The 20,957-nt window shown below is 49.0% G+C and overlaps 4 protein-coding genes across 4 annotated transcripts; all 4 read left to right on the top strand.

Moving 5' to 3' along the window:
- Nucleotides 1–2,765: 2,765 nt before the first annotated feature.
- LOC148838476 (zona pellucida sperm-binding protein 3-like) lies at nucleotides 2,766–5,019 on the top strand. Its single transcript, XM_088911197.1, has 8 exons — nucleotides 2,766–3,194; nucleotides 3,468–3,583; nucleotides 3,703–3,806; nucleotides 4,138–4,315; nucleotides 4,400–4,517; nucleotides 4,596–4,678; nucleotides 4,749–4,867; nucleotides 4,952–5,019. The coding sequence occupies exons 1-8, from the start codon at nucleotides 2,766–2,768 to the stop codon at nucleotides 5,017–5,019; spliced, it is 1,215 nt and encodes a 404-aa protein (XP_088767323.1).
- Nucleotides 5,020–9,354: 4,335 nt separating this feature from the next.
- On the top strand, nucleotides 9,355–11,428 carry LOC148838475 (zona pellucida sperm-binding protein 3-like). The gene is made up of 9 exons (XM_088911054.1): nucleotides 9,355–9,717; nucleotides 9,788–9,906; nucleotides 9,982–10,085; nucleotides 10,185–10,362; nucleotides 10,444–10,561; nucleotides 10,685–10,770; nucleotides 10,852–10,970; nucleotides 11,074–11,199; nucleotides 11,286–11,428. Exons 1-9 carry the CDS (start codon nucleotides 9,355–9,357, stop codon nucleotides 11,399–11,401), a joined length of 1,329 nt encoding a protein of 442 aa, XP_088767180.1. The 3' UTR covers nucleotides 11,402–11,428.
- Nucleotides 11,429–13,834: 2,406 nt separating this feature from the next.
- Nucleotides 13,835–15,765, top strand: LOC148838474 (zona pellucida sperm-binding protein 4-like). The gene is made up of 9 exons (XM_088911196.1): nucleotides 13,835–14,048; nucleotides 14,124–14,311; nucleotides 14,389–14,486; nucleotides 14,572–14,699; nucleotides 14,777–14,966; nucleotides 15,054–15,201; nucleotides 15,278–15,353; nucleotides 15,442–15,564; nucleotides 15,644–15,765. The coding sequence occupies exons 1-9, from the start codon at nucleotides 13,835–13,837 to the stop codon at nucleotides 15,763–15,765; spliced, it is 1,287 nt and encodes a 428-aa protein (XP_088767322.1).
- A 103-nt stretch (nucleotides 15,766–15,868) lies between these two features.
- On the top strand, nucleotides 15,869–20,719 carry LOC148838473 (zona pellucida sperm-binding protein 3-like). Its single transcript, XM_088911195.1, has 10 exons — nucleotides 15,869–15,887; nucleotides 18,695–19,002; nucleotides 19,073–19,191; nucleotides 19,267–19,370; nucleotides 19,470–19,647; nucleotides 19,729–19,846; nucleotides 19,970–20,055; nucleotides 20,137–20,255; nucleotides 20,359–20,484; nucleotides 20,571–20,719. The coding sequence occupies exons 1-10, from the start codon at nucleotides 15,869–15,871 to the stop codon at nucleotides 20,684–20,686; spliced, it is 1,293 nt and encodes a 430-aa protein (XP_088767321.1). The 3' UTR covers nucleotides 20,687–20,719.
- Nucleotides 20,720–20,957: the final 238 nt, after the last annotated feature.

The following is a 20,957-nucleotide window of genomic DNA, read 5'->3' as shown; positions in this document are numbered from 1 at the left end:
GATGTTTTTTTTTTTATGAAGTCTTGAACAGCTCCCAGGAAGGCTGACATGTCAGAAGTGATTAAAAAAAAAAGTCAATAGCTGGCTAAAACATGGAAGTTGAGCCAGGCTGCCTGCATCTTTCCTTAAAAAGGTCTGTAAAGCACCTACAGTTTATTTTTAAAAGCACATATAATCATCTCCCACATGAATATCATTGGCCAGTGTAGTGATCTTTGAAATTCTCATGTGGCATGTGGAGGAACTCACCCACTCATGGGAAGGAGTTCTTTTCAGGGCCGGTGGTGATATTTCAGTGCTGCCTTGTACTTGCAGTGTGTCCCATGTGCTGTTGCAGCTCTTTGCCTGCTGCTGTTTTCCCTGACCAGTCTGGAGGGGTCTGGCTCAGACATGGTTAGGCTGCACCCACAGGTGACCACTGTACACAGCTAAGAAGAGAACACCAAGCAGTTCAGTATAGCGTGGGTGGCTGAAGGGCTCTGTGTGAAACAATTTTTCATGCTGCCACCTTTTAATACTTGCCCCTTTCTTGATCTAATGATGCAGGCATCCAGAGTGATTAAAGATATTAATGGAGAATGCATGTCTGCACTTCCTGTGTCGGCAGGATCATGGGACTTGATTTTTTTTTCTTCCTTACCAAGAGGTGGTGCTCAGGTATTGGTGTGAAAAAGGTACCAAGAACCCAAGTTCTGCAGTCTTCGCGCCCATCAAGTTGTTTTTGTTTTGCTGGCGTCTTCTCTTGATGATGTATCCAGTCACTCCAGGGAATCGCGCACAGTTCTCATTTTGAAGCAGGACTGATGATGGAAGCTCCACATGCTTGAGCATCAGCTCAACTTTTTGTCACTAGGCAGGTATTCAAGGCACATATGTGTGGTTGCTTACTGCTAGCACGGTACCTTCTTGCTTTTGGAGCCCAGAGTCTGCTGTTCAAACTGGTAAAACTGAAAGAATAAGCAAATGGCACCCACTTAGATGCTCAAACCCCATAAGAACACTAATTCAGCCGCCTGTTTATAAAATCCTGCTGTGCAAAAGCCCCGTTTCCAACAGCGCTACTCAGGAGATCTTCATTCAAACCTCCGAAAGCAGCCACATTTTAAAATCCCGGAGAGCACACACAAAACTACTTCCTTGACAAGAGAAGGGTTTGAACTCCCTCTGCTGTTACAGCCTAAGATATTCACATTATCCCACTATACCATATAACCTGATCACAACAACCTTTACACCTCAGATACGTCTTTATACATTGACAAATAACCCAAACTATGAAGCCTATGTGGGAATGTGGACCCTAAACCGTTACCCAGTTTTACAATTGGCGAGATCAATGCAACGCGTGAACTATTTTCATGTCTTTTGGCGGTCTCTAGTGGTCAATAGCGGTCTAGCAGGCTAGACTTGACAACTGTCGGACGCCGGCTGTAAGTAAACCGCTTATTTTTTTTAGTTACCTCGACTGATCTATTTTTCTCAGGCAAATTCAAAAGTAACTCCTGCAAGGTTAATATTGTATTGCTTTTTGTGCAAACCACAAAATGTTTCAAACAATATAGGGGTCAAGAACGCTGTAAATCAATGTGTAACGTGATTTGTAGGCCATTACATTTTGTAAACAAATTACCTCATCATAAAGCATATAGCATACAGAATTATATCGAGGATTATTTGTTCCAATGAGAGTCTAAATGTGTTTATATTGTCAAAATTCATTTGACAAAACTTCAGGGGGCAGCACAATAGTTGGTAGTACTGAGTTGGGGTCCTGGGTTCAATTCTGGACCTGGGGTGCTGTCTGTGTGGAGTCTCTATGTTCTCCTCGTGTTCACGTGGGTTTCCTCCTGCAGTCCAAAGACACACTGGTGGGTGGATTGGCTCCTGTATCTAGTGGCCCTGGTGTGAGTGGGTGTGAATCTGTGTTTGATGTGTGATGTGCAGGTGTCCCGTCACCCTCTTTTGGGACCCCCTGCTTGCCTTGTGGGGCTCCGTTCCCTGACTGGGATAAAGCTGGGAGAAAGTGGATGAAGGTCCAGCAGTGCTAGGGGCTCTGAAATTTGGACCTGGAAAGTTATGATTTCAAATCCCGAGGTGGGTCGGGTGGGGGGACGCTGTTGTTCCCTTAAGCAAATTACTTAATTTTCAGTAAGAGTCCCAGCAGTGCGAATAGGCACAACTGTACAACTGCCGCCGCAGATAAACTCATAGGCAAATTAAATGATAAAACCAATGTAACCAATCAAAATATTTTAGAACATAATATAAATACTACCTATATAACACGCTATAAGAATGTACAAAATGATACCATATGACCTCTATTATAATATTATTATATTAATTGCTTTAGATTACATTTCTATGTAAATAGGGTAGAAATAAAATCTCTATATATGACCTTAAGCATTATCCATGTTTGTTTAAAACAAACCGCAAGTGCCTTTCTAGAGGCGCTCGAAGCTTGTGGTAAAAGTAGTCAGCAGTCTACTTGCGCCATCAAACTTTTTTAAAAGCTGTAGCATTATTCTGCTGTTCAGCTACGTTCCATGAAAACACGTTCCACGGCATCCGGTGTCAATTAACTGATTGGAGGGCAGAGAACCTTGTGTGAATTAGACCAATCAGAGCAAGGCAGCCGGAGCGCATTCGCACCTGGGTGTAAGCCGGCAGGCCCGCTGTCCTGCTCTGTATAAATAAGAACCAGGGCAGCAGAAGTTATCGTCTGTGGTAGTTTTAACGCATCCTAGTTTGAGTGTGGCGAAATGGGGAGCTTAACTAAAGCACTTTATGTGTTGGGGGTTGTGCTGCTGCTGATGTGCGGCTCACTTCACGGCTATCGCTGGCGAATTCACCATAAGGACGTTCACATCCCGAAGCCCAGTTCTAAAGCCGGCGGGAGATTCCGCCTCGCTGGACACCATCACGCCCAAGCTCAAACCCGGGCTTCCCTCTTCTTGCGGGGTGAGGGGAGAGCCGGCGCGGCGTCCAAGACCGTCACCGTGCAGTGCCACGAAGCCAGCGTGGATATCACGGTCAGCGCCGACCTCTACGGCATCGGCACACCCGTCCGCGCCGAGGACCTGCGGCTCGGCCCGCCCTCGGCTGGCGGCTCCTGCGGCGCGGCGGCGTCCGGGTCCGGGGACTCGTTCCTCATCAGCGCCAACCTGAGCGACTGCGGCACCGCGCTCTCGGTAAGAAAACGAAGCCCTAGAGCGCTGCAGTGTGAGGGGCTACCGCTGGACTGAAGCCAAGGGTGGGTCTTGGAGTAGTTGATCGTTATAAAGCAGCTCCTGTGCGGGGAGGGTGAGGCACTGGAGAAGAATGCGGATTCGGGCTGCGCTATGGTTCTGTTCGGTTGCCTTGCGCCGATGCTCTGGTCTTCTCTAAAAGCTTGTATAGGCGCACTGTTGCTGCTGTCAGCTTCCGACTCACGAGTCCACACTGATCTCCTGTTCTGCTCCTAGCTTGTGGGCGAGCTGCTGATTTACTCCAATCGGCTTTTCTACACGCCCGCCCCCTCTCCCGACGGAATTATAAGGATGAACGGCGCAGTCATTCCCATCGAGTGCCGTTATTCTAGGTGGGTGGCGTTTGCTGGCCTGAACCTTAATGTCTGAGCTGCTTGCAGTCCTGGGTTTTAACCAACTCCTGACTTTAGCATTATGGGTAAACTATCCTGAGTTTCCTGTTCATTCTTAGGAGATACAATGTGAGCAGCAATGCTCTGAAGCCAACCTGGGTCCCCTTCACCTCCACCAAGTCTGCAGAGGATGTCCTGGACTTCACTCTGACGCTCATGAATGGTACTCTTTCTTAATGTGCTTCTGTGGATCCTGCTGGCCATTGGCAGAGGGGGATGTGCAGAAGACTTGACTTCAACTCTCCCCATGTGCTTTTCTGGACACTCTACTCAAAGCACTATACAATACAGGTCATGGAGGGGAGTCCCCTCCTCCACCTGGATAATGCAGTAGCCAAAGTGCACCAGTATACTTGGCCTGCCTCTTCTCTCGATGGGCAAGAGAACAGTAATGGTCAATTTATAGATGGTGATTGGGAAGCCATGATTGCTGAAGGCCAGGAGGAAATTTGGCCAGGTTTTTATTAATCAACCTAACGTCTGATTTAATGCAGATGACTGGAGCTCCCGGAGGTCCTCCAATGTGTTCCACCTGGGGGATGTCCTGAACATCGAAGCCTCCGTCACCCAGGCCAACCACCAGCCCCTGCGGCTCTTTGTGGACAGCTGCGTGGCCACCTTGATCCCCGACCAGACCTCCACTCCCAGCTACTCCTTCATTGAGAACTATGGGTGGGCATTAAATGTCACTAGTGGGCCTTAGCCCCAGTAGGTCAGGTTAAATACCTTCTCCATGCCCACTTGCTGTATTTACAGGTGCCTGACTGATGCCAGGGTGACCGGCTCCAACTCTCGGTTCATGCCAAGGTCAGTGGACACCAAGCTGCAGATGAAGCTGGATGCCTTCAGGTTCCATCAAGATCCCCGGAGCTCAGTGAGTTTTCCCAGCCTCTGTTCAACTGGAATCTGAGCTGGTGTGGCTTCTTGGCTGTGAGCTTGTGGTTTGTTCCAGATCTACATCACCTGCCACCTGAAAGTGGCTGCAGTCTCCCAGGTGGACATGAAGAACAAAGCCTGCTTCTATACTGGTGGGAGGTGGGTCTCGGTTGTCCCCTGTGACTTGTTGGTCTCCCCTGTGTGGATCCTCATGCAGTGTCTCTCCTAGGTGGAAGTCAGCAGATGGGAGTGATCAGGTCTGTGGCTGCTGTGACTCCAGCTGTGGGAACGGCTTCAGATCCCGGGCTTTCCTCCGCTGGAAGAGGGGGGTGTCGTCTTCCAAGATCAGTGAGTTCTCCTTGTGCAACTTCTGCTCTTGAGCTTGTTGCCACAATCTCTGGGGTGGAGATTAATGCCTGTTCTCTGTTGCAGGATCAGAGTGGGAGGGTGACTCTGTGCTTGGGCCTCTGTCCATCATGGATGGAATGATGGGATACTAGACCTCTGTCGGATACTCCAGCCTAAGAGTACCTGGATGTGTTTTGACTCAACCAAGTACTTAAATCGATTTGCATTGAGGTTTGCCCCTTCCCCAGTGTATCCAAGTGGAGTTCATTTTGGCTGAAGGATGTCTTGCTGTGTGTCTTTGTGTATAACCTCATGTCTACTATGTGCTAAAAAAAAACATGGGAAAAAGTAAAGTCCAGTTTTCATTATTAAGGAGTAAAGTGTGGGTGTGATGGTATAAATGTGCATGTTTCTTTAGAAAATGTGAGGAACTTCATTTGGCCATAGATGTCTGAACCCTCTAGCTACGGGCCAGGCTGAAACTAAAGGCTTATGACCAAAGATGTCTAAAGGCATCAATGGGATCTGGAGTGCATTACCTCAGAATAAACTAAAAATTCAAACCAGATGTGGCAGAGCATCAAAAGTGAAGCCCCAGCATTAGGTATATAGGAGAACACAAATCTGAGTGACACTAGCATCAGCTCCTCCTGTTGAATGGCTTTCTCTCAATAGCCTCTTCATGTCACTTCTTGTAGAACCATATCTTCCATAAAGAAGGTTGGGGTTGACTAAGGTGTAAAGGCAAGCTGGTAACTGGTAGGTTGGAGGAATGGTGTTAAGGTAGTATTATATTAGATCTGTTTGCTGTCCTACAGGACTGCAACTGCTTGCCTAATTTAACATGATAGGCAAATAGTCATGAGAAAGTGCTGTGCTGGAAGCTGTTAACTACTTAATAGTAGCCAAACTACAGCAAGCCACAGTTGTAGATTTCCCTAACAGTCAGAATACTGGTTCTGAGGATCCCTTGACTTCTCCAGTAGGTCTTCTTGGATCCTGATCTACAGGAGTGGGTTATGCCTGCATTTTGTGAATGAGTGCATCAGTAAGAAAATGCATGTCCAGTGTGAGAATTGAGTCAAGAGGAACTTCCATCTTCCAACACCTATGTTCTAATTGCTGACCCCTGGTGAGGGGTGCAGTAATACCTGGCTGCGCCATACAGATCAGACTTCCCTTTCCCCAGCAACAGTCAATGCATTTTTATATAGCACCTTTCATAATAAGGTTGCCCTGTGGTACTTAACAGCTGTAGGATAATGCATGAAATTACAATGCAGAAGGGATGAGAGGAACCCAAAACTCCTCTGTAATGAGGAAAAAAACCTCTAGGGGTCCAAGGTCAACTGGCTGCCCAGCCCTTCTGGGCACGCTAACATTATACAATTCTAAAAAAGTACTAATGTGGAGTATTAAGTCTTCCATTATGTCCTTCTGTGGGCCAGTACTCCATGTAGATCGCTGTAGACCAGCAAATCCTCCTAAATGATAGCTGTATCTGCAATGTCCCTCTTGGATCTATGGCAGGGATGCAGCATCCAACTCCGATGGTGCCCAGCTCGGGAACCATCTGGACATGAGTCTACGGATATAATCTCTCCAGTGTGTCATGGATTGCCCATATACAAGGTACACTTCTGATGGGAGGCCCAAAGAGTGACAACCTTACGAGATTCCTGAGCCAGAGGAGCAGTGATACTCTTTCAGGGTTCTCCCAGACTGCTGAGCTCCTCACCTTGTCACAGAGAGCAATCCCAGCAACCCTCCAGAGAAACCTCATTTCTGCAACTCATATCCATGATCCCATTCTTTCGGTTGACACCATAAGCTCTTGACCATCTGAATCCATAGGTAAGGATGAGGACATGGGCAGACCAGAAAATCAAGAGCTTCCCTATTCCTAAGCTTAGGCGATAGCTGTCCCTGCATGTCCTCTTTACAGCACAACCATCTGAATAAAACTGAACTGGTACAATCGAGCCAATAAGCTCCTTTAGGTTAAGTGCTGTTGGGAAGGAACACTGCAGACACACTGGGTGATCTGGGACATGGTAAGTCTGCACTGCAGCAACAGGGCTGCACTCTGGTTAATTGTACTATGATCTTGCTGATTAGTAAAAAGAGACAGTAGTAGCTAGTAGATTAGTTTATAGAGACCATATGCTTCTGTTAAGCAACATATCCACTCTTGAAAGGGGAACTGCAATGCTATTTTTAGATTTTGGGGTTAGAAAGAATGGGAATAGATGAGTGCATTTCAAACCACTGTGAAAGTAAAATTACACAGCAACTTATAAAACCTCCAATTTACATAACAAAAAATAGAATTTCCCGGTATGAGTAGTGTCATATTGCTATCATTGTCTGCAATTCAGAACCAGGAAACAAATCATCTCGTGAGGTGAAGTGGCCCTATTTCATTGCAGGTTTTTGAGTATATCTGTTCTAATCCCCCAAAATATTGCTCTTGACTTTGAGATGGTTTTGCTGAAAAATACTTACTTGTTAACTCTGCATCACATTGGAACATTTCTGCAGTGAAATATCTGCTGGACAACCTGTTTTTATTTGCTCCACCATTGTATTACATTAGTCATTACAGTGACTAGTGAGCAGGAAGGGCCACTTCATGTCACAATTCTCTTGAACTCTCGCTCATGCCTGTGATGAGCCCAAGGCTTTGCAACAACAATGGTGAACCATGCAATACTTTCACAAAGCTTGTGATTTTGTGCTTAATTCAGAATTCATACAATTTTGTGATACTTTCAATTCATTTATTTTGTTGCCAAGATTTCATAACGGGTCTGAGAAAGTGGGAATACAGTTCACTTGGAGGGCGCTAATCCTTTGCTTCCTGCTCTTCAGATGAAAAATAGTTACAGTTAAGTGGTTTGTAAAGTACAGTATCTTCAGTTATTTGTTTTTCCATATGACTATTTCCTGCTGTATCAAATCATACTGTATGTAGAGCCGTTTTATGTTTTCCAGTTAATAAAAAAAACAAGATTGCATTTATCTGTGCACTTGGAGTTCTGTAGCAGCGACATCACACTTTGACCTTTGGTATGTTAATCACCTCACCACCCATGCCTGATCATATCTCTCCCTACTGAGTTGATCTGGTGCTTATACAGTACACCAAGCACTCACATCTGCAAGGAGAACATACAAACGCTCCACAGAAGGTGCCCCAGCTCGGAATTAAACCAGGGTCCCCAAGAGCTGTGAGCTGCCCATGGTCTTTCGAGAAAGGACGGGTTATCAAAAGGATGCCAAGCATGTTGAAACAAATTTCAATACGAACGCACAAGACAGAGAAAACCTTAAACGGTTTAATGTCAGAAATTATATCAAGGCAGGGTGGCACCGAGGGCAGTGGCAGGCATTGCTGTCTCGCAGTGCTGGAGTGTTGGCTTCACCTCCAGCAGTGCCATCTGTGTGGAATTTGTATGTTCTTCCCAGTTTGGGGTGGGTTTTCTCCAGATGCTCTAGTGTCCTCCACACATTCTACTTTCTGAGAAAATGGACTCTGATGTGCATGTCTGTGGCTGTGTGTGCCCTGCAATGGACTGGTGTCCTGTCCAGGGTGTGAGCTGCCTTGCGCCCATGGCTTGTCAGGACAGGATCTGGCGCCCCAGCTGCTAACAAACTCGCTTCTGTAACAGCCTGGCAGCTTTCAGTGTAGCGCAAATGACAGTGTGTGTTTTCTGTGGTAAACAGAGAAAACGTTTCAGGCAATGAGCGTCATTAATCTTTCTTCAATTGTAAAACACTACGGCACGCACCTCAATAAGGATGGTGGATGAAACTCGCGTCACATCGATAGTGTTACTGTACACAGCTCAGGAGGAGATAATAGTTTCAGTTTCGACGCCGATATTGAAAGAACAAAAGACGTCCATTTCGTCATTGTTAATGATTTCACACACTCAGCTGTCTCTTTCCTCTCACGCAAACAGCGAAAACAAACCAAAAAAGAAAAGTTTAAAAGGAAAACTGGACGTTTACGATCTTAAAAGTTACGACGGTAGAATGAGATAATTACTTTAATAAACCAGTACCTCCGAGACGTTTATACAAGCTCTATTAAACTGTGGCTCAATCGACAGGCTTGTTCATTGATGTCGTGTTCCAATCAATCGGCAACTGATGTAAGGGAAAATGTTAGAGCGGACGTGTATTATAATATAAAGCCGCAGTCGTAGTGTAGAGTAGTAGGAATATTCACTGGAGACAAGAACCAGTCTACTCAGGAGAAATTAGTCTCCGCGATCGTCCTCCGCTTTAACTACAATGGCTTTTCCACGGGGTTGATTCAATATCCTGTCCTCCTGCGTGTGAGCGGACAGAGTTCGGGTCCTCGTGAAAATCTTCACTCTGCGGACCTGAACGTCATCACGCGTGAAAGTCTGGGGGGCTTTAAAAGGAAGGAGCTCGCGAACAGCAGGTATCGTGGTTTTGCGAGTTGTTTTCATTTCAAGATGTGGTTTTCTAGTGGTCTTTCCTTTCGGCTGTTGACCTTGCTGTTCCTCGCAGTTCTGTGTGACGCTGCGCAATGGCGAGCCCGCGCTAACGTCCAATCCGGCGTCAGGCGCAAGGGGGTCGCCTTTCTGGACTCGCCTCTGCTGCCGCGGCAGCAGAAGCAGCAGGTTATCCGGGCTGTGTCGGCGCAGTGCGGGGAGAGTACGATCGTGGTGCAGGTCAAGACGGACCTGTTCGGCACCGGGCAGCTGATCGACGCCTCGGATCTCAGCCTGGGAGACTGTGCGGTCACCCGGCAGGACACCGCGGCGCAGCTCCTGATCTTCGAGGCTGAGCTGCAGGCGTGTCGCAGTGTGCTGACGGTAAGTGGTTCTGCGGTTGGGCAGCTTCGGGTTCTCGGCTGTTGGGTGACTGGATCTGTGATCTGTCTAGACCGTGGATGAGCAACTGGTGTACAGCTTCTCTCTCAACTACACCCCGAAGCCGGTGGCCAACACCCCCATAGTGAGAACGAATGGCGCTGTTGTGGGTATCGAGTGTCACTACATGAGGTGAGTCCTGGAGGAGCAGCAGGGCTGAGTGCCTGGAGCTTGACTCCCTGCTGACACCTGCCTCCTGTCTGCTAGGCTCTACAATGTGAGCAGCAATGCCCTGAAGCCCACCTGGGTCCCCTACACCTCCACCAAGTCTGCTGAGGATCTGCTGGGCTTCTCCCTGAGGCTCATGAGTGGTAGGTCTCCCCCCGAGATGAAGCACGGTGTGACTGTACAGACAGTGCAGTTGGATCAATGGGATCTGTGCTTGAGATTGGGGTTCCTTTCCCATCCAGATGACTGGAGCTCCCAGAGGTCCTCCAATGTCTTCTACCTGGGGGACGTCCTGAACATCGAAGCCTCCGTCACCCAGGCCAACCACCAGCCCCTTCGGCTCTTCGTGGACAGCTGCGTGGCCACCTTGGTCCCTGACCAGACCTCCACCCCCAGCTACTCCTTCATTGAGAACTATGGGTGGGTGTGACCTCGGGTGGCTTGCGCTAGTGAACACTGCCTGCCGTCTCTCCAGTTCTACACTGCCTTCTCTCCTTTCAGGTGCCTGACTGATGCCAAATCCACAGGCTCCAGCTCGCAGTTCATGCCAAGAACCCAGGACACCAAGCTGCAGATGAAGCTGGATGCCTTCAGGTTCTATCAGGATGCCAGGAGCTCAGTGAGTACTTGATCCTGATCCCTTCTGCTTTCATGGGTTTGTGCCGGTTGTGAGAACAGCATGTCCATTACAAGCCCAAGATGGAGGCCTGGGTGTAGCTTGATCCACTCGTGCTCTTGGCAGATCTACATCACCTGCCACCTGAAGGTGACTCCTGCTTCCCAGAGTGTGGACCCCCTGAACAAGGACTGCTACACTGAGGGCAGCAGGTCAGTGAGGAGGCAGGGAGCTGCTGTGTCCAGCTGGTGCTCAGGTGAGGGAGCTGCTCTGACCCTGTGTCCCTGCTGTAGGTGGAGATCAGTGGATGGGAGTGACCAGGTCTGCAGCTGCTGTGACTCCAGCTGTGGGGCAACTGTACGATCCAGGTATTGGGGTGGCAGGAGCAGGAGGGACCTGGCTTCTACAGGGGGTAAGGCACCCTTGCTCTGCCACTCATGGCATGGATCTCCTCGGGAAAGTGGGGGGGTCAAGCAGGGTGGTCTACAGCCAGGCTTGTCCTGCTCTTGTTGCAGCTCCTGAGTGGGAAGCTGACGCCACTGTTGGTCCCGTGTTTGTGCTGCAAGAGCAGGTTGCTGAGAGGCCAGTGGAGGCAGAAGGCCAGAGCTCCCAGCTAAGAGCAGAGGAGGGCAAAGCCACAGGTACTGGCAGGAGGTGCTGTCATGTCAGCTGGCCCCTCTCTGTGGCAGTGCCCGCTTGCTGAGGCTCCTCTGTGCTTTCTTTCCAGGCCTGCCTGTGGAGGCTGTGATCCTGGCTGGTGTGGTGACTGCTGTGGGGCTGGTCTGTGCTGCTCTGCTGGGGACAGTCCTGCACAGGAGGAAGCAACACAAACCCATGAACTGACCTGATGTGAACGAGGAATAAACTGGTTGCAAAGTGTCTCTTGTCATGAGCTGATTCTTGCTGTGCTGCAGGGGGGTCTGGATGGGTTGGGTATGCATGTGGTGCTGTCAAAGGCTACTGCCACTCTTACTACAGCTAGTCCAGCAAACTGTTGCTGCAATTTGGAAGAACACCAGCTGTTCATGTTCCTGTGGGAGTCCCAGGCGTGTTCTTAGTATCTGCTTAATGGCAGAAGAGCAGGGACACAAAATCCGGGGTGGGGGGCGGAACACCAGCTGCCCTTTCAAGCTTGCCTGCAGGAGTGTTTTACTAATTCACTAGTGCAGGAGAACCCGTGCATCCTGGGAGAGAGGGTTGTAGGGCTGTTTACCCATTGGGAAAAGACACTGACTATGTCTATGAAATGCATGCCTTTAGATGTATAAATGTGGTCCTTAATTTAGCTGGAATGAAATTCCAAGGTCTATGATATGTTCATTATACATAAATGGTTGGAGTTCTATTATACAGACAACTTTAGAGGACTATCTACATCAAAGATCAGTGTAGAAAGTAGTAAACCAAGCCAATGACTTGGTTCAGAAATTCATTCTGAAAAATGTAGTTAAAATGCTACAATATTGTAAACTTCAACTACACATTCTAGTAACATGGCTATATATAGTAATTCCATGAAGATGCCAGTTATCTCCAAACCATATTTCAATCTGAATCCATTTTAAAATGTACAACTCCTCTATTTCCAAGAAAATATTACAGTATGAAGTTAAGAATTTGTACTGTCCACCATATGCAAAGCCCTGTCTAATTGTCCTAACTGTTAGAACCAGCAATTTATCCGTTTCAGTGTCCAGACTTCCAGGCCCCCTGCCTTGCATACGCATTCTTCAACTAATGCATTGTGTGCTCCTTTATTTCTTTTTCTGTTGCTGTTGGGTGGGACATCACCAGCGCAGCTAGAAGAAAATGTTATAATATTAGTACTCAAAGAAATGATGAATCTCTTCTTGAATATAATCTCAAAAAAGAACCATTAGGGTTTACTAAGCTCAAAGCTTAATCCTTGTATTCAATTTAGCTTGCATCCTAGTAATTGAGCAATAAAGTCTGTCCTAATTAAAGAGCACCCAAAGTTTGAAAGTACAACATGGAATAAGAGCACCTTGAATTGCTCTAGAAAGATGTCTCCCAGGCCCCTCTTTTGTCGTTGATCTCTCCAGTTTGTGCCAGCGAAGTTGAATTCCATCATCAGCTCATTTGTTAGAAGTCTGAAAACCACATTCTCACTGAGCTTAGACATTTTTCAAGTGAGTTTCCACTCAACGTTTATTTACTCAAACATTAAGGATCGAATGTACTACTGTAATCCTTATTTTAAAAGACACTTTTGCACTTTTCTTAAGAAATAGAAAATCTATAGGCACTCGAACAATCAACATTTTACTTTTTTTTTCAGGCAGGTGGGAAAACCCCTGTATGCAAAGCCGTGTAAATAAGGTACATACTGTGAAAATATAGTGATTTGGTCGACCCAGTCTTCCTCCGGGGTTTCAGCACAAAACGCTGAACTCTCGGTTTTAACCTTCTCCGCCGGCCGGGGTTCTAGCGGTCTTTCAAGAAAACATTCGCGCCAAACCAGTGGACGAATTCATGTTGAAATATTCTTACATCTCAGTTTTCTGCTCGTTGGGGAGAGTAATTAGCCAAACGATTCATTCTGTAGAAACGATTTTTAGTAATACAACGCAAAAACGCAGCATAATGTACTCCGCCTCTTTTCAATTAAAATTCCAATGAGCGTTAATAAATTAAACGCCTGGCCTCGAAAAATATTAATTGACGAGTATAAATGAATTATAGAAATAACGTTAGAGCCAAATCGATGCTAATCAGATGTTAAGACTTTTGTTGTGTTAAAATGAAAAAAGAAAACTTTTAAAAATAGGGCTATATTTTTTTCCTTGTTTGCCATTATGGAAGAGAAAGAGCAACCCTGCAAGTGTTTAAAAGTTTACTAAGAAGATTGATAAAAATGAGAGAGTTTAAATGGATTTTTGATTAGAAAACGTAATAAAGATTCATTACTTTATTATGTATGTTATTATTTATTATGTATGTTATGAGGCATGTGTCGAGTGTCGACGATCGTTCCCCCCTCCTCTTTTTTGAAAAACAAAATATGGTCACCCTAACTAACAGACGCCATAAATATTTAGTTTTGAGTCAGACACATTAGTCTAACCCGCATGAGAGCTCGTTCCAGTCGAACAGGACGCTCCGCGATTAATCAGCTGACTCGGATGACGCTCTGAGTGTCCGAAGTCCTCGTGCGCGCGCTACAGCCCTCCAATCGCCGCCCTCAGCCAATCAGGGCGCAGCGAGTATTTCAGGAGCTGAGCGCCGCTTGTCTGCAGTTCCTCGCCGAGTTTCACGATGGAGAAGTCAATGAGCAGAGGGAGGATGGGGTTGTGCCTTGTGTGGTTTTTGCTGGCGTTGGATTGGTCTGTAGCTCAGGTTCAGAAGTGCCTGGTTAATGACAGTGACAAGATAGCATGTGGTGACTTGACTATCGGTAAAAGCGACTGTGAAGCTAAAAACTGCTGCTTTGATCAGTCCAGCCGAAATCGCTGTTACTATGGGAATGATGGTGGGTTTTTGGCTCTTGAGCGTCTTTGATGATGAGCTTACCAGGCTTGGTTTACCAGCTCTTGCTTTCCTCCAGTGACTGTCCAGTGCACCAGGGATGGCCAGTTTGTGGTGGTCGTGTCCAGGAATGCCACCAGCCCTCAGCTGAGCCTGGATTCAGTCAGCCTGCAGGGGGGCAGGAGTGCCCCCTGTGGCCCTGTTGGCACCACCGCTGGCTTTGCCATGTTCCAGTTCCCAGTCAGTGCCTGTGGCACCAGCATGAAGGTGAGGGGCTTGATCCTTCAGCTGAGGATGTTGTTCCTGTGGTGATTCCTGACCTTGTTCATGTGCCCTTCCTCCAGATTGAAGGTGGTGCTGTGGTGTATGAGAACATGATGTCCTCAACATTTGCCGTGATTGGGGGACCTGCTGGCTCCATCACAAGGGACAGTTTCTACAAGTGAGTGAGCAGCTGCTGCTTCCCAAAGTGTTCTGGTCTTGCCAGGTCCTGTCTGGATCCCATGACTGCCCGCTTCTCTCTCCAGGCTGTTCTTCCAGTGCAGGTATGCAGACGATGACCTTGTTCCAGTGCAGGCTGTGGTCTACACGGTCTCCCCACCCCCTCCGGCAGTGTCCCCAGGACCTCTCCGTGTGGAGCTCAGGATTGCAAGAGGTAGCTGTCAGGCCTTGGGCTGTGTGAGCCGAGTGTGTGGGGCTCCTGCTGAACCCCGCTGCTGCTCTCGTCCTCAGGAGAGCTGTATGACTCCTACTACAGTGACCTGGACTACCCTGTGACCAAGGTGCTGCGGGATCCTGTGTATGTGGAGGTCCACATCTTGAGCAGGACTGACCGCAACATTGTCCTGACCCTGGGGGACTGCTGGGCCACTTCCACTCCCAGTCCTCTCAGCCAGCCCAGCTGGAGCCTTCTGGTTGCTGGGTAACCTGACCCCTGTGGCTCCGACTGGCTTGTCTCAGTGGTGTCCCCTTGTGGCAGGGCTCACCCTCCCTGTTGCTGTCCTTGCAGGTGTCCCTACGGAGGTGACAACTACCAGACCACCTTGATCCCTGTGGGTGGCTCTTCAGGGCTGCCGTACCCAACGCACTACCAGCGCTTCATGATTCAGATGTTCACTTTTGTGGATCCTGCCTCTCAGGTGCCTCTGATGGAGAAGGTAGGGAGCAGCTTGTGGGGAAGGAGGTGGTGGCTGGTCCTGGGCTGTGCAGTGACCCTTGCTCTGCTCTCTCCAGGTGTTCATCCACTGTAGTGCGGCAGTGTGCCAGCCGACTGCGACTGACCGCTGTGTGCCCACCTGTGGCAGGAGGAGTGAGTTCTCTCGGGATGGGCAGTTGTGTGCGCGCGCCAGTCAGCTGTGTGTATCCTTTCCTCATGCTGGTGTCCTGTCCTCTTGCAGGAAGAGCTGTTGCTCAAATGGCCCAGGACTCCTCCAGAGAAACTGCACTGGTGTCCAGTGGGGAAGTGATCCTGGTTGGGTCTGAGCTTCCAGCTCTGGATCAACTGGATTCCCATGTTGAAGGTGAGGGAGGGGGTTGGAGGCCGAGTGTCTGATCCTGTTCCCTGTGTCTGACCCCTGACTAAAGCTCTTCTCTCCACAGCACCCCGGTTCCTGAGCTATGGGCTGCTGGTCGTCGCTGCCTCCACTGTGCTTGTGGTCTCTTCTCTGGTGCTGGTGGCTGTGTGGAGATCTAGACCTCGGATCCAGAATACCAAGCTGTGAATGGAGTGTGAATAAAGGCTTTGCACTGATCTCTACTCATCGTGGCTTAGTATTGTTTTAGTGTGTTCCTTGTGACTCTCATGGTGGCAGTGGTGATACCTCCATGTGGTATGCTAGTGATGGTGAGCTTCTAGCTTCCTGGCTGTTTCTTCGGGAAAGATGTGAATCTGCCTCGGTTTTTGACACCCCATTAAGCTTCCTTTCCACATTTAGCTAATCAGTGCAATTCCTTCTCTTCCTTCTTATTACCCATGATTTCTACTTGCTTGACCAGTGTCTGTAGTTAAAGAACAGACAAGCATGGCTATATACCACCTCCTTGATGCCCCTTCCAGTCCCTGTGGATTTCAGTATCATTGCCTCTGCAATGCCTTCTTGTGAGCTCTCTTCCCAAAATGTACTGATTGTGGGAGAGTTCCATCATTCTCTTTAATCCTACTGTACTAAGTACTTACTGTGTGTAGGGGTAGTCATGCACAACTGCATCACCCCTTGTTTACATCCTGTGTGCCTGCACCTACTTGCTTTAGCTCTTCCAGCATGCTCAGAAGAAGCTGGAAGAGTCTGGGTGGGGATCAGTGTTTTCCAATTTCATGTTCAAGTGCTTACACTTGGGGGTGGGCCTGTGCAAAAGTGAGTGGCCTGGGCTCTAACTGGCTGTCCTGCCAGCATAGGGGCACCTCTCCAACTTGAACTGTAGCTTGTGGGGGGTGTACTTGGGCTCTCTTGCCCAGTTCCACCTAGGCTACACCCCTGCTCCCAGCTAGCTGGTTTAGCCTGTCCCGTACTTTGGGATGTCCAGTAGACGATGTGTTTATCCATCTGTAATGACTTGCCTGTTCACAAATTTGAGTCACGAGAGCAGTGGTCTCGTAGTGAAATACTCCTGTCAGTAGTGATAGCCGGAAGTGGGCTGCTATCTCATTAACCTGTTGCCTTCTGTTCTTGACTGAGTCTGTAGAGCTAGATTAATGCTGCCTGCTGAAGCACTTCAGGAGCCTGGTTAGTTCCCTCACTCGTTCACCTTAAGCAAATGGGCTGCCTGAAATCCAGACCAGCCCCGCTCTTTAATGTTTTGCCACAAGGGCAACATGTCTCATCTCATTTTGTGAGAACAAGATGCCTGTGATGAACGCTGGGGGCAGGAATGTCTCTGCATTACTTCCAACAATCATTGGCAGTGGTTGGCAGTTCTTTACCAGAGTCCTTACTAAGAATCCACGACTGCTTGTCTGTGTCCCTGAAAGCAGCTAAAGTGCCTTGCAGAAGTATTCAGACCCTTTACAAATGTTGCTGGGTAACAAATGGTCCTTGCACACCCTTTTCAAATCAGAATTTTTAATGCAACCTTACAGTGCCCTCCAGAATAATTATGATTTTTGCTCATCTTTACCAAGGGTGCCAATAATTCTGGAGGGCACAGTACATGCTCACGCAGAGAATTGTTAAAGACAAAAATTACTTATTTGTTGGCAGATATCTGAACAAATATCAAAAACTGAAATGTGACGCATGATGTCAGGATGACACACCATTACAGCAGAAACATAGCATGGAAACATTAAACAGGAAAGCTAGGCATATGTCTGTAACACCCCCACTGTATCGGAAATTCATTGTTTTCTTGGACCTCTTTACTGGATAAAAATGTTAGAAAATCTATAGATGGGTCACACAATTCCTATTACGCTACAAATGTATCTTTCGTGTGTAAAATACAGGTTTAAGCAAGAGAAATGGGCGATGCACAGTTGAGTTTCACAAGAAGAACTAATAATGAGTAGGATTTCTCAACAGGTCGTCTACACGAAACAACTTGAAAGCACAGAGCCCAACAGCGAGCGGGGACCAGCCGCTTCCTATCCCGACACACAACGGACCATTACACGTGCGGGGGGAGTTAGTTCGGCCGGTTCACCGTGACAGCACCTACACTATTTGGACGGTGGGGTGAAAATGGAGAGCTTGCAAACTCCCCCAAAAGAAACCCCACCACGAATCGAACCCAGGACCCCAGAGCTGCAACAAAGCCATGCTAACAGAGAAGCATGCGTGCAGCCCGTTTTTAATCTGTTGCAAACGATCAAGCGCGGCTGCTAATGGAAAGAGCAGCAACGCCAGGCGCCTGTTTCGCTCCTGGATCGGAAGGTGTGAGAACAGTTGTCTGCGCTCCGCGCGCGTCCGACATTTTCGCTGGGACAAAGCGTGTCTGCACTGCACGCAGATCCGGAGAAGGAAATATCACGTCGAGTTTCTCCCTTTTCACCCCGGGGACATAGTTAAAACACGAAAGATGTCGTTGTAGGCTTTTAATTCTTGAAATCGTTCACCCAGCGCTTTTCCTCCAAATTGACCGGCGAAGCAGAAGAACATTCGAACGAAAACAAAGAAGGAGTTTTATCATTTACAAGACTGTAACTATACAATGGTCATTTCGGCAGAAGGAGACATTCACAGTTTGAATTCGATAATAATCTTATAATTGATGTTAATGCAGACGTTTCGGAACTACCTCTTATCTTATTCATTTTTTACATCTTGTCAGAGGCAACAGCTGTAACAGGAAATATTAGATACCGTGACCGCAAAATACAGCGGAGATCCTAGTTTCTAATATTCATTGTAAACAATCAGCAGTCTACTCAGGAGAAATTAGTCTCCGCGATCGTCCTCCGCTTTAACTACAATGGCTTTTCCACGGGGTTGATTCAATATCCTGTCCTCCTGCGTGTGAGCGGACAGAGTTCGGGTCCTCGTGAAAATCTTCACTCTGCGGACCTGAACGTCATCACGCGTGAAAGTCTGGGGGGCTTTAAAAGGAAGGAGCTCGCGAACAGCAGGTATCGTGGTTTTGCGAGGTGTTTTCATTTCGAGATGGGGTTTTCTAGTGGTCTTTCCTTTCGGCTGTTGACCTTGCTGTTCCTCGCAGTTCTGTGTGACGCTGCGCAATGGCGCGCCCGCGCTAACGTCCAATCCGGCGTCAGGCGCAAGGGGGTCGCCTTTCTGGACTCGCCTCTGCTGCCGCGGCAGCAGAAGCAGCAGGTTATCCGGGCTGTGTCGGCGCAGTGCGGGGAGAGTACGATCGTGGTGCAGGTCAAGACGGACCTGTTCGGCACCGGGCAGCTGATCGACGCCTCGGATCTCAGCCTGGGAGACTGTGCGGTCACCCGGCAGGACACCGCGGCGCAGCTCCTGATCTTCGAGGCTGAGCTGCAGGCGTGTCGCAGTGTGCTGACGGTAAGTGGTTCTGCGGTTGGGCAGCTTCGGGTTCTCGGCTGTTGGGTGACTGGATCTGTGATCTGTCTAGACCGTGGATGAGCAACTGGTGTACAGCTTCTCTCTCAACTACACCCCGAAGCCGGTGGCCAACACCCCCATAGTGAGAACGAATGGCGCTGTTGTGGGTATCGAGTGTCACTACATGAGGTGAGTCCTGGAGGAGCAGCAGGGCTGAGTGCCTGGAGCTTGACTCCCTGCTGACACCTGCCTCCTGTCTGCTAGGCTCTACAATGTGAGCAGCAATGCCCTGAAGCCCACCTGGGTCCCCTACACCTCCACCAAGTCTGCTGAGGATCTGCTGGGCTTCTCCCTGAGGCTCATGAGTGGTAGGTCTCCCCCCGAGATGAAGCACGGTGTGACTGTACAGACAGTGCAGTTGGATCAATGGGATCTGTGCTTGAGATTGGGGTTCCTTTCCCATCCAGATGACTGGAGCTCCCAGAGGTCCTCCAATGTCTTCTACCTGGGGGACGTCCTGAACATCGAAGCCTCCGTCACCCAGGCCAACCACCAGCCCCTTCGGCTCTTCGTGGACAGCTGCGTGGCCACCTTGGTCCCTGACCAGACCTCCACCCCCAGCTACTCCTTCATTGAGAACTATGGGTGGGTGTGACCTCGGGTGGCTTGCGCTAGTGAACACTGCCTGCCGTCTCTCCAGTTCTACACTGCCTTCTCTCCTTTCAGGTGCCTGACTGATGCCAAATCCACAGGCTCCAGCTCGCAGTTCATGCCAAGAACCCAGGACACCAAGCTGCAGATGAAGCTGGATGCCTTCAGGTTCTATCAGGATGCCAGGAGCTCAGTGAGTACTTGATCCTGATCCCTTCTGCTTTCATGGGTTTGTGCCGGTTGTGAGAACAGCATGTCCATTACAAGCCCAAGATGGAGGCCTGGGTGTAGCTTGATCCACTCGTGCTCTTGGCAGATCTACATCACCTGCCACCTGAAGGTGACTCCTGCTTCCCAGAGTGTGGACCCCCTGAACAAGGACTGCTACACTGAGGGCAGCAGGTCAGTGAGGAGGCAGGGAGCTGCTGTGTCCAGCTGGTGCTCAGGTGAGGGAGCTGCTCTGACCCTGTGTCCCTGCTGTAGGTGGAGATCAGTGGATGGGAGTGACCAGGTCTGCAGCTGCTGTGACTCCAGCTGTGGGGCAACTGTACGATCCAGGTATTGGGGTGGCAGGAGCAGGAGGGACCTGGCTTCTACAGGGGGTAAGGCACCCTTGCTCTGCCACTCATGGCATGGATCTCCTCGGGAAAGTGGGGGGGTCAAGCAGGGTGGTCTACAGCCAGGCTTGTCCTGCTCTTGTTGCAGCTCCTGAGTGGGAAGCTGACGCCACTGTTGGTCCCGTGTTTGTGCTGCAAGAGCAGGTTGCTGAGAGGCCAGTGGAGGCAGAAGGCCAGAGCTCCCAGCTAAGAGCAGAGGAGGGCAAAGCCACAGGTACTGGCAGGAGGTGCTGTCATGTCAGCTGGCCCCTCTCTGTGGCAGTGCCCGCTTGCTGAGGCTCCTCTGTGCTTTCTTTCCAGGCCTGCCTGTGGAGGCTGTGATCCTGGCTGGTGTGGTGACTGCTGTGGGGCTGGTCTGTGCTGCTCTGCTGGGGACAGTCCTGCACAGGAGGAAGCAACACAAACCCATGAACTGACCTGATGTGAACGAGGAATAAACTGGTTGCAAAGTGTCTCTTGTCATGAGCTGATTCTTGCTGTGCTGCAGGGGGGTCTGGATGGGTTGGGTATGCATGTGGTGCTGTCAAAGGCTACTGCCACTCTTACTACAGCTAGTCCAGCAAACTGTTGCTGCAATTTGGAAGAACACCAGCTGTTCATGTTCCTGTGGGAGTCCCAGGCGTGTTCTTAGTATCTGCTTAATGGCAGAAGAGCAGGGACACAAAATCCGGGGTGGGGGGCGGAACA

The sequence above is a fragment of the Atractosteus spatula genome, chromosome 3, assembly GCF_055471065.1.
Source record: "Atractosteus spatula isolate fAtrSpa1 chromosome 3, fAtrSpa1.hap1, whole genome shotgun sequence".
Taxonomy (NCBI): Eukaryota; Metazoa; Chordata; class Actinopteri; order Semionotiformes; family Lepisosteidae; genus Atractosteus; species Atractosteus spatula.
This window is presented reverse-complemented; position numbering and strand designations above follow the sequence as displayed.